At 36.2% G+C, this 13,244-nt stretch overlaps 1 protein-coding gene across 2 annotated transcripts in view; it reads right to left on the bottom strand.

Annotated features, from left to right (window-relative positions):
* ezrb (ezrin b) overlaps window positions 1-13,014 on the bottom strand; it is a 28,916-nt gene extending 15,902 nt beyond the window's left edge. Inside the window, exons 1-4 of one of the 2 annotated variants that reach the window (XM_067384609.1) lie at window positions 12,865-13,014; window positions 11,248-11,323; window positions 5,291-5,374; window positions 684-779 (exon numbers count right to left, since the gene is read on the bottom strand). In XM_067384609.1, the coding sequence (XP_067240710.1) occupies window positions 684-779; window positions 5,291-5,374; window positions 11,248-11,259 (192 nt within the window). In that variant the 5' untranslated portion in view covers window positions 11,260-11,323; window positions 12,865-13,014. Of the gene's footprint in view, window positions 1-683; window positions 780-5,290; window positions 5,375-11,247; window positions 11,324-12,738; window positions 12,758-12,864 lie in introns of those variants that run through there. The other variant, XM_067384610.1, reaches the window with a different exon arrangement.
* Between the last annotated feature and the right edge of the window lie 230 nt (window positions 13,015-13,244).

Here is a 13,244-nt window from a genome sequence, read left to right as displayed (position 1 = left end):
AACATGAGCACATAATCCAGAATAGGGTTGTCCAATTGGTACCAACATTTCAGAAGACTGTACAATACAAGTAAAATTTAGCAGTTCTCTGTACCAATTTTGGTACCAGAGCATAAAAAAAAAAAAAGCCATTTTGTCTTGTCTGGTTGGTTATCACTGTTAATCATTGCAGGTGATGAATTTTATTTATTTTAGTAGCTACTGATACCGGTAGTACCAGTACATTTGACAACACTAAAAAAAAAAAAAAAGAAAAAAAAAAAAGACTCAATTTAAATCAGTTTCACAAAAAGTCATTAATTTCCATATACAAGGAATACCGCTTTCCTTCGAAGTATATTGCATAAACTGCATGAAGACAACAACGAGGAAACGCATCACTGAAATGTTTAACCTACTGACGGTCACAGTCCAACAGGTTAAAGGCATGTATGTGGAGTGGGAAGGTATGCATAAGGATACGTCTACAAATATTTCAAATGTGTATATATACATATATATTATATATATGAAAACAGAGATTACATACTCAAGTAATAGACTGTAGTCAGGACAAACGCCATATTGATTTTACGAGCATGAAAGCAAAAAAAAACTTGGACTAAGGTTTATTAAAATACACATTCTGTAGAGAAAAACAGAATTGCATGGTGTTGCTAATCAAAAGTTAAATGTACAATTACCTTTTTATCAAGTTTCAGCCATGTAAGGTACCCTTTGCTGTCCATATACTGTAGTCCGAAGTACCATATTTCACGTAACCCGATGGTCTTCACCACCTGTCAAGAAAAAAAAAGGACACCTTTTAGCACACAATAAATAGATGAATGAATTATTAAGCTGTTGCTGGCAGCTTAAAGGGATAGTTCACCCAAAAATGAATTCGGTCATCATTTACTCACCCTCAAGTTGTTCCAAACCTGTGACAGAATTAACATTTATGGGTGAACTATCCCTTTAATGACTGTTGTATATTTGGTGCTTTGAAATACAACAGAGCACAGACTTGAATTTCATTGAAAACAGAACAAATTTAAAGATGTTCCACAATAAATACTGAATATACGATTTTTGCCTTCTTCCGATCACCAAATAGTTCATTATCTCATTCACACTCTAGCTTTGTCAGGTGTGGGTGTGATAAAGCACCAGAGGCCCTGAAGGCAAAACTTTAGATTTCAAACGATCTATATGCACGTACACAATTTCCCAAAGGGCTTTGAGCACAATGGTATTTATAACAGTTTTTGGCAAATGCTGCACCCTCATGCAGTGACCATCACCCAGATCTACACCTCGAGAGTATGCAACACTGACACAGTGTTGAACATTTTTGACATGGAATATAATTTAACAGAAATAAAAGTCAACAGGTAAACTTTATCAACTCCTCATTCTCTTAACTTGAGCTCTCTATAGCCAAAAGTTAATAGTTAGCTAATATACTGATCCATGGTCCTCCTGTCCTCTTTGTGTTATATTATGAATAATAATGTATAAATATACTGATGTAAATAAAATATACTGATCTAGTACACGTGTCACACATTTAGTACATATAACAAAAAAACACAACGCAATTAACAAAACATGTACCATCTGAAAATATACGACTGCAGGAAGTGTTAAGTGCATATTTACTAATAGGTTTCAATCTCTCAGATCTGAGTCTCAAGCATAATGGTGATTGACACCAAAGAATTACCCACAAAGAATATGCACATACACGTGCCAATGACATGACCGACAAATTAGTTGCCTAGTATGATTCTTTTTATAAAGCACACAACCAAACTCGCTTTCAAAATATCCTGAAAGTCTAGAAAAATTAAGAGTCACATTCTTGGTCAAAAATAAATAAATAATGCTGGTCGGTCTAGTAATCAACTGAAGTGTATGTGTACACAAACCGTGTTTAGCATTTATTCTTCTGTGGGAATGTAGCTGAAGAGAACTTCACTTATGGGGGACACATTATGGTAGAGAATCGAAACAGAAACCAACTCAAGACAAATGTTTTACACATCTGAGTTTGATCAAAACATTAACAAGTTTTTCTTCAACCAATCAGACTTTCTATCGCTTTTTGTAACCATTCACAATCATACCAAATCCCAGAAAAACAGATCCAATCTGGTGCCAAGGACAAACAGAAATGCTGTAAACCAGCTCAACAGGTTCTATGCATCTCCAAACTCCGTGTCAAAGCTATTCGAGAAAGTGGATTTAACCTTAGTAAAAAATAAATAAATAAATATTCTAGAATACATTTAATCTTTTATTTATTGATTACATAAAACTAGCAATAACCTGCTTTAAGAAATATTATATATATATATCCCAGGTATGGATGTTTTTTTTTTTTTTTTATATATAAAAATACAAAACATCCATACCTGGGTCATGGCACCAATTTTTAAGATTCAAGCTAGATAAGACTGATAGATAAGAAAAGTCTTTATAAGAAAATCTAGATAAGGAAAGGCTTTATTTAAAGCAACAACCTGCTAAGATATGTTTAATAACAACATTGTGCAGTTTTGTTTAATGCTTTGTACTTTAGAGTTCCATGATTCTGCAGGGAATTAACTCAGCCTGCCAGCATGGACAGCTGGCCTCCCAGAGGCTTCAGTGAGAAAATCTCATCTATGCCGGGTGCCGCAGTTCATGACTGCCTCTTTAAGAGCACTTACTCTGAAGTGGAGACTGTTTCAGCTGTGGGTTCTGTTCCACATGGGAAAACTAGAGTGTGCTCAGAGAGGGATGGCCCTTATTCACTGTTTCCACAGTCGTGGCAGTCAATGAGCACATCAGTGTAATGGTCAATGAGTCATGATTCGAGGGATATGCTCTTTTAAAGAAAAAAAGGCCTTGCTGTGAGGTTGTGGTGTGTGGGACCTTCTATTTGCAGGGGATTATCCCATGTCACCAAGCCGGTAATTAAATTAGGTCATAGGCATCGGAGTTACTGACAGACAGTTGCCCAGTGAAGTCAGAGTGTGTCCTGTGATGTCCTTAACTGGTTGTCAAATTACAAAACATTATTTTAAAAATTAATTTTTCAATATTTAAAATGAATGTTTCTTATGCTTTATATTCAAATAATCTAATTTAAGATTGGATTCAAACTTGAGTCAAGTTATTTTTGTGGTTAACACATGTACTACCCATGTACTACCAATTTTTTTTTAAGCAAAAAGTATTTGACTATGAAAACAAATGTAAATTTTTCATTTGTATTCTTGATTTACCCTTTAACATTTCTCTGAATAACTGTTTACAGACCTTTTCCTCTCCGTTTCAGCTGAATGTCATGAATGTTTTTAAGATCGAAGAATTGTGGGAAGAGAATGAGAAGCTGTCACTGAGGGATTAAACTGATGGATTGCAGATATCCGGTATACATTGTCTGTTACACAACCTGAACTTTTTAGAAATGAGTCAAATCAAATAGTATCTTTTTCATATTCCACTTATGAAAATATTTGCTGAAAAAAAAAAAAAAACAAAAAAAAAAAAACTACTATCTGTTCATGTTATAAAATGAATAGTTCAGACAATTAATTCATTACATTACATTAATACAATAAAGTCAACTGTACGTTTATGACCTTTACTGTGGTACTGTCAGCGATAATGTTTCTTAGCCCAGTATAAGGTAATATTTGTTGTCAGATAAGGATTTAGCAGTACAACTTTACTGGGGCTTGAGCTCAATATATATATAAAAAAAACAAAAAAAAAAAGTGTTAGGACGCCCTTGAGGCTCGATTAGAAAAAGCAAAGGTAAACAAAATTTGCAATCAAGTTGTGATTTTTCTGCATGAATCTCATCACACATCAGAGTGGGGGTGCATATCTCATTAACTGTAAACAAACATATTCTCACCAGCCAATGATTACATAAAATAGGTTGAAATCTGGATAATTTCACATATGCACACTACCTCCAGGGCAAAGTTTGTTACTCAATCATTTTAAGTTGAGCACTGCGATCATATTTTTGAGTAACAAGTATTTGACTATGAAAACAAATGTAAATGTGTTTTATATTTTTGATTTACACTCATCGGACACTTCATTAGGTACACCTGTTCAATCGCTCGTTAGCCCAAATATCTAATCAGCCAGTCACATGGCAGCAACTCGATGCATCTCATGAAATGAGTTCCAACCGGAATTGGAAGTCATCTTAAGTGAGATTACAATCCGAAGGAAGCGAACATGTTCAGTTCGAAGGGCACTGCGAATGGCATAGGGAGTAAGAGAACAATAGATACATCACTTCAATAAAGAAGATGACGGAAACGCAGAAAAAAAAAAAAAAAAAAAAAAAAAAAAAAAAAAATCACCCAACTGTCATTGCGCACAGTGTCACCAGTCTGAATGAATGATGGCGTAGATCTGTTGGAGGAGTTTTTCAATGGCTCTGCGTTTGAGCTATGTATGTGTTTGAGTACTCAAATTTTGTTACTATTATACATAGATATCCTGTGCTCAGGGAGTAGGAAGCAGTGAACAATGTGTAGGGACCCTGTCAAATGGAACGTACCAATGGTCAAGACGTTCTGCCGAGTTCAAACTGAGTATTAGAATGGGAAAATAAAGTTGATTTAAGTGACTTTGAATGTGGCATGGTTGTTGGTGCCAGATGGGCTGGTCTGAGTATTTCAGAAACTGCTGATGTACTGGGATTTTCCCCTTAGTACCAATTGGGCATCATTTAAATGCCACAGTCTGCCTTTGAGTATTGTTGCTGACCATGTTCATCCCTTTATGACCACGGTGTACTGGTAGACTCTAGATTCCAGTAGCATAATGTGCCATGTCACAAAGCTCAAATCATCTCAACCATGACCGTGAGTTCACCATACTGAAATTGCCTCCACTATCACCAGATCTCAATCCAATAGAGCACCTTTGTGATGTGGTGGAATGGGAGATTCTATTCATGGATGTGCAGCCGACAAATCTCAAGAAATTGCTTAATGCCATCATGTCAATATTAGGCAAAATCTAAGAATCTGGGAATGTTTCCAGCACCTTGCTGAATCCATGCCACACAGAATTAAGGCAGTTCTGTGGGCAAAATCGGGTCCAAACCGCTACTAGCAAGGTGTACCTATTAAAGTGGCTTATGATATATTTCACTGAATTTCAGGTTTTTTTTGTTTTTTTTTTCAGTGAATTATATTTCAGTGAATCCCTCGTTTTCTTTATTTTCATGTTATAATAAATATAATGGCAGAAAATATATAATGCAGTTATGTCTTGTGTAGCTGTTGCAGACCTGGTCAAATAGCTGCTTGCCAGTTGTGCTGGGCTGAACGGCGAACTCCAGCTCGGCGTCCATCGAAGTGACGCGAACATTTACCTACAGAGAGAAAAAAGGAGAAATTTCATTAGCAACTAATGTTGACATCTGTGTTTTCAAATACAGGAACAGTTGATGAAAATGGTCATTTACTACTACAAGATGGTTACAACAATTTTCCATCTGATGATGAGACCATCACGACCATGTTGACAAAAATCATAATAATTGGCCCATTGATGAAGATAGTAATGATCTATATATTGATAACTCAAGTCTGTAGAAAGCAGATGACCCTGACTGTGATTCTTCAAACAGACATGGCTGGAAAGAAAACTAGGAAAACTGCAGGAGTGGCTGCGCAGAACAATGTGCCTCAGCCACTATTTGAAATGGGGAAATGCCATTCTATTCTATAGTTAATGTTTGACAGGACTAAGTCAACAAGAAAAAGGCTGAAGCTGCTCTACAATCAAATTTGCACCATTTTATGGGACAACAAAGCGTCATTTTTAAGCAATTTCCCAAGAAACACGAAACAGAGGCGTTTCCTCACAATGAACAGACAACAGACTCACAGAACCAAGGAACAAGGATTCATTTGTGAGAGCCAATAAAAAAAAAAATCCCAAAAAAAAAAAAAAAAAAGGAATAGTACATTCTGAAATTTCATCATTTACTTGCACTCATGTTGTTTCAAAAACACAAAAGTGGAAATTTTAAAGAAAGCACTTGCAATTTTTTCCCAAGCAATTATAATGAATGCAGACAGCGACGGATTCAGGAATAAGGCATAGAGTTATAAAAATAGCACAAACTATGATTTTTTGGGTGCTTGAGAGACATTTTTTAAAGTGGAATTTATTGTAATTGTATGGAGAAAAAAAAAGGACCAGTACTTTCTACAATGGAATATAAAAATTATAAATAAATACATAAAGTCATGCTGAACTTGGTGTACTATTTCTTTAAAACAGCATAATTCAAAATATAATCATTGCTATCAGGTCAGAACATTGTTTGGTCCACATGTGACATATTTCATACACTACACTTAAATTGTATTATCAATAAACAGTTATATTTGCCTGCATATAAATGTTTATTTTCGCATTTAAATGAAAATTTATAAATATTTAAGAATCATATTTGCTTTTGATCTTTTAGCAAAATAAATGGTGTGCAAAACATATCCTGATTATTTTTCATCATTTCTTTCTTTTTTTTAGTTCTAAAGACTGTTATAGAAATATTGTGATTGTCCCTGCGACAATGGCCGTTTGGTTAAAATGAAGGCTTCTCCATGCAAAAAGAAAACAAAATTAAGCCATTTCAGAGAAAATGCATAAATATTGATGATGCCAACACAGTGTGGTACAAGGTCACTTTCCAAAACTGAACCTCAGTGGAAGAACAAACTCCCAACCTTCACCAGAAGAGAGCTAAATCCACTGCTCGAGCATGGTATTACTCTGGTATTGGAAGCACTACTTTTTTGTATACATTGCTTTGGATAAAAGCATGCGCTAAATGAATGATACATATCAAGATATATTTATCAAATATCAATTTGAGATTTTTATATACAAGAAGTATATAAATTATAGTGTACAATCAGTTTTAGTGCACAATCGACACCACAAGCATAATAACATGGAAAGAACTTCCTGTATCAAGCTTAAAGAGGACTGCTGGGACCTTTCCTGAAAACAGGTCTGTGATGGTGGCTTCACATACACATTCGCACAGTCACACGGACACCAATGTTTGGTGTAAGTTAATTAATATATAAATAAAAATGTACAATTAAAAAAAGTAGCATAAATAACTTGATCTAGACCATCCACTGACAAGAATTATAAAGAAAAGGAATCATTGGCCTGCTTGTATGTCTGAAATCTAGTGGTGAAGAGTTCAGCTTAAAGACTGGCATCCAACTCGCCAAAGAGGGGGAGATGGAGGGGTATCCATTTACTCAGCAAAACAAAGGGTCTCTTTCAGAAACGTCCTCTCAGTGGTCCACCTCCTGCATCAGGCTGCATTTTAATAGTCTCACCATTTCTCTGCATTGCTCTCAGAAAGGTTTTAGCTGCCTGACAAACTTTTTTTGGCTGCATTAGACTGGTCAAATCAAGCAGTGTCACCAATCTCAGGTTCCAATTAGCGTCATCGGGCTACTTTTGGCTCATCAAATTATTTAAAGCCTATATTTAATCTTCCTCAAATGTTGCAACGCACGCTGATTGGAAAAACGGGCATGTGGCAACATTTCTGCAAAATGTTATTACATTATGCACATTTCATGACACTTTCAAATGTTTAGTGAGTGGTAGTAAAAGCAGATTCAGTTTCATCCGAAACAGATGAAAGTGAATCTGGCAATGTTTCTTTATGTCAGTTGTTGTATGCATCACAGAAGTTGAAAAATTAAATGTCCGGTGAACGGCGCTAAATGGTTAATGCTCTATCATGGTTAAACCTTCACTAAACCAAAACCTAACCAATAGTGTTAACAAAAGCAAATGTGAGATAAAAATGCATTTTCTGAACAAAGCATGCCATTTTAGCTTGCTTGTACAATTCTTTAGCTTTTTTATGAAGATTCATGTTTAACGGGACTCATACCCAAGCTCTTAGCAGCACAAATGCAATGCTGTACTAGGTGAGCTATTGAGCCAGTTTACTCTAATTCAAGTGAATCCATAAATATATAAACATAAAAATATAATCAGTTTACAAATCATGAACTATGGTAAAAGGTCATAAGAACCACACAAAAATAAGTCTTTATTAAGCTCCTGTAATCATAATTTAATCATAAAAATAAGATTTCTGGGTAGGGTTGCACCAGCCGTTCGTAAATTCTTTCTTAAATTGGAACGTAAAGTCCACACTAGTTGCTTAGTAACTACTAGCTAGTTTGTAACTAACTCTGTACCTTATTCGGTTGCACCATTTGTTCTTAAAGCAGAACGTAGCTAGTAGCTCATAAGGTCTCCGTAAAGTAATGCGTAGTCGCATAATATGACGTTTACCCTCAGTGATCCTTCAAATACAGGAGCAGATGTTGTTGAAATTCTGTGAATTTTAGTTTACCTTCATTCTGACTTATTTTGCCTCACGTAGCTAACAGTAAAAATAAGTTTCCATTAAATATAATAGCCTACTACTTAATCATATATGTTTTTATATGTAAATAACATTGTATCAAAATGTATTTGAAACGAAATTAATAAGGATCAATAAACAAATACTCATACAAAAAAAAAAAAAGATTGATTCTGACTGATTTTATTTGACAAGCACAACACGGAGTGATAGGATTCACACAGACTTGATTCACACATCGCGGCGCGCTTAACGGGTTCGTAATGACGAGTGGCTAACAAAGTATTTTTTCACACAATGTTCTCTTTCTTAAAATGTAAGAGCGTGTAAATGTCAGCAGCATCATATATGTGTAAAGAATGAAGTCTGTCAGGTAAAACAAGAGCTTATTGATGCAGTTCAGTTAGTCTACTATTTTATTCCAATTGTTACTCCTGATAGGATGCTTCCGTAAATATTTAGTGTATGCGTAGAGTTACGCTTCAGCTAAGTTTAATGGTGTAACACAAATATATTTAGTAGTGCGTAAGTTGTAACTTAGTGCCCATTTATGTGAAAACTAGTCTACGTTGTAACTTGCGCACAGCTGGTGCAACTGGCCCCTGTCCACTAGAGGTCGCTAGAGGCCTATTCAAAACAAAAGCGTAGCTTGATGACGCCAAGTTTGAGCGTGGAATCTTGGGACATGTGGTCTTCACATCACAGCCAGTGGAAACAATCAGGATAGGACTCGGGAAGAAATCATGTTCGTGGATGCGATTATTAACGTTATTGTAGTATGAAGCAGAGCAGGACTGAGTGTTGTGGGAGCTGAACGAGGCCGCTGGAGTGATTGCGCAACACACGCCTCACAAGCAGCGGAACTTTTATTATGACACAGTTGCCGGCCCCGCTTCTGCTTTTCCGGTCATGAGTATGAGGTAACGCAGCTCTGTTTATCATATTAGATACATTTGAGAGTATTGAAAATGTTTTAACGTTACTCTGTGCATTTGCTCGGTAGCTGCTGTGAGACACTTGTTTGAGACACAATGCAGTAAGATAAATCAATTTTAGAATATCATATTAAATGCTGGATGGCTTGTGTTGATAAATGGCATGCAATTAAATGTTAAAACTTATTGTATGATGGAGAAAATTCTATATTACGGTTACTAAAAATAAAGCTGCATATGTTAGTTACTTGACAAAATAGTGTTTTTCTGAGGCATGATAAAAGCATGGTACTCAAAAAAAAAAAAAAATTGGATTTAAACAATAATACTAAACGTGTTGAGCTATATACCAACAACTAGTTTTCTGTCTATAAACGTAACCAAACAGTTGTGCCCTTGTCAATTAAAACATGTAATATATTAAAGCGTCTTTGGTGTTTCCATGGTTTCTACAAAATAAAACCAGAAACCAAGGTTAACGCGGGTATGACACAATTGACAGGCGACTCCTCACACGTCCCAGAGCCTTGGTTACAATTTCAATTTTCTCACGATTTACAAATAGTTGGAAACATTTGGGATATTGTTAATACTCAAGGTGAACAAAATATAAAACGCTGGCCTTGTTTTTGGAAATCTTACATATTGCACCTTTAATTGTATAAAGAGGTATGTTTTTAAAGTTCTGAAATCATATAGGTTGAGGCACATTTTTCCAGTGTAATGTTTCCAAGTGGAACTAAAAGGGGACAAAAATGTACTAACAATTCTGGAAAGGGAACATGAACTTATTTTTCCTATAAACTGCCTTTTGCCTGAAGTTCCAATTTGGATGGTTCTGTTAGTCTTTCACTGAGCTGGTATGAGCTAAAGCCAGAGAGCACATCAGCACATTGATTACAGCACAATGCGCTTTTGTACTACATCACCAAAGGGCGTAACAGACATTGTCTGGTTATCAATTATTCAGTAGAACAAATGATAACAAAGATTTGAGAGGAAACACCCTCAGCTGCTAAAAGTACTTATTATAGACACACCTGAAAGATGCTATGAAAGAGCAGGGAAAATATAAGGCCATAATATAGAAAACAGAAACCCTCAAAATCTCTTTATGGGGGAGTTCAGAGTAAAATAAAATAAAATGTGTAATAATTTTATCAGATAACCATTATTTTACTGATAGCCCATATTGATTTAAAAGCATTGAAATAACTGAATCTTGAAAAAGGACTCTTTTGAACCCAAATCCACCACTTCCATGATCCAGACTCATGATGGCACCAAGAACAAGCCTCTGTATTCAGTGTTTCAGTAGGCAGTGCCGAGGGCCAGGGATGAATGAGCAGCAGCACCATGATGTCATTTCCTCTGAACTCTTCCTGACAACGCTGTTACCATCTTAAACAAACTTGACATGCTTCAAGCTTTACTTGCTGTTTTAAGTGTTTATAAGCAAATTCAATATGATGTTTGTTTCAAACATTTTAACTAGGCTTACACAAAAGTCAACACATTCTCAGTATTCTAATTTTGTTAAAGATAAACAAGCCAGTTAAAGATAAGCCAAAGGCAGGTATAAATGCCTTATAAACTATGCCTTGAAACAAATGCCTGACAGAATTAACAAAAACTCACATAAATTGAAAAGGTTTATGGATAAATTCAACATTTAGAAACTACAACCGTTTGAATGTATAATATTTAAGAACTAGACTCTCATTCCATATATAGTTAAAATACAAATTCAAGATTCTTGTTTTCTCTCAGACAAGATATATTCCAGAATATTACAAAACACTGAACAGAAGTTGAAGTGACTCTAAACACTCAGACCTTCTATAAAAACAAACATTTGAGCAATAAGAATAAGCCTTGAAGAATACTTACAGGTTTAGGCATTTTGAATCCTGTTGTAGATCTCGTCAAAGCGTCAGAATAATGCGAGTTTCCACGGGGCCTCCCTCTGAAGCAGAAAGATGGGAAACGTTTGAGCAGCGCTATTGAGAATGACTCACAAACATTCTGTCTGTCATTTAAACATGGGTGAGAATAAACCCTGACGCACTCTATGTATATCCAAATGAATCACGATTAAAAACTGGAACTCAAGACTGTCACCGCCTCACCCAAAAGAGGTAACACCGCCTTAGAGTCCCCACCCCATTCTGCAAATATTTGCTCCAGTCTCTGTTTCCCAAAGATCAACCCTTTATAGGGAATGCAGTCAAATATTAGGTTATAAAATCTAGCGGTACCAGAGTCATGGGACTACTCAAGGGATTCGCATACATATACATAAAGAAAGACTTATCGCATTTGCTGCCCTCAGCTGTCTCTCTAAATGATTATATTTTATTTTCAGAAGAAAAGATACAAACTGTATACAGTTTTTACTTATAAAGTATGCTTACGCATTTAATTATGTTCATTATACATGTGTACACTTTTAAAAATAAAGGTTCTTTATTGGCATAGATTCAAAGAAGAACCTTTAAATTCCATGGAACCTTTTAATAGCACAACACGTTCTTTAAAGTGGCAGAGGGTTCTTAAAATGACTCTTTTAATAACTGCTCACTGAAATCTTCTTTGGGGAATCCTGGAAAACGGCCTTTTGGAACATTTATTTACAAAACAATGAGGTAAAATATTTCCATTCACGTTTATAAAATACTAGTGATACCAACAAAATATGTATCACATTAACAACCAGTCAGTATCTACACTGTAGGCTACAACATAGCATACTAGCCTAACAGTTTCGGTTCACGAGTCGGACATGACGAAAGTAACGTTAATAGACTAACGTGCAGTTCATTAAATGAGTCAGATTAATTCAGTAACATCTACGACTGTGTTTTCGTGCACTAATAAATATCCAGTTCATGAAGCAATGTGCTGCTCACACTGTATTGATTCACTAAAAACAACCGGCTCATTGGAATCATTCATTTGGTGACCTGACTACATTCATTAGACTGTTGTGGATTCACTAAAAGGAACTGGCTCATAAGAGTCATTCGTTCGGGATTCGGGTTACACCGATGGTTTCACTAAAGACAGCCCTTGAATAGTGCAGGGAACACTGCGTTTTTAAGTACGGTGTTCCAGTCCCACAAACAAAAGAATGCACGTTTGACAACCGTTAACAGAATCGAACGTAATGAAAATCAACCGATTTCGATATTTGACTAGATTGAAGTAAAAACCGCGCGTCTCTCGGTTGCCAAGCGTATCACTCACTATCTAAACAGTTTAGTACGCATGGTAACGGCTCGTCTTCAAAAGAGGAAAGCTTTATTTTCCTTTCCATGACTTATAAAACAAACACCCCATCATTATGGTAAGATGCACACTATCTTATAATCAGAGCAGCACCTGTTGTTGGTAGAGATTTCTCTTTGACCTGGGCGGCGTCAGTACAAAGAGAACGAATGAATGATAGACGCATTAACTCTGTTGTGGTCTTTGACCCAGGCGATAATCGATCGGAGCAACTCTTACCAGAGTCGGTAAATTCAGTCCAGCTTCGGTCGAAAATTCCCCTCCCTCCGAGGAAATGAGCACAGAGTCCGGCGGAGGTAATATGGCTGACGGTGCGCTCACCTTTGTGCGCGCGGCTGAATGACAGCGACTCCAGTTCCTGTTTGAGACACGCTGCAACGCGAGCGCGACGCCCACAGCAGAGGACACGATGAGAAGCGCGCCATGCTCAAGACCAAGACAAGTAGTTTTAAAACCTTTCACATCATGGAAGCTGAATGACTGAAGTATACGTGAAAAATTATTTCATAGACAGAATAATGTACAGTATTTAGGTACTAGGAACAGGTGCCTTGCAAACGGAAGTAGTTACAGCATTCAGAAATATTATAAAGTGGTAA

This window comes from Chanodichthys erythropterus, chromosome 4, assembly GCF_024489055.1.
Source record: "Chanodichthys erythropterus isolate Z2021 chromosome 4, ASM2448905v1, whole genome shotgun sequence".
NCBI lineage: Eukaryota > Metazoa > Chordata > Actinopteri > Cypriniformes > Xenocyprididae > Chanodichthys > Chanodichthys erythropterus.
This window is presented reverse-complemented; position numbering and strand designations above follow the sequence as displayed.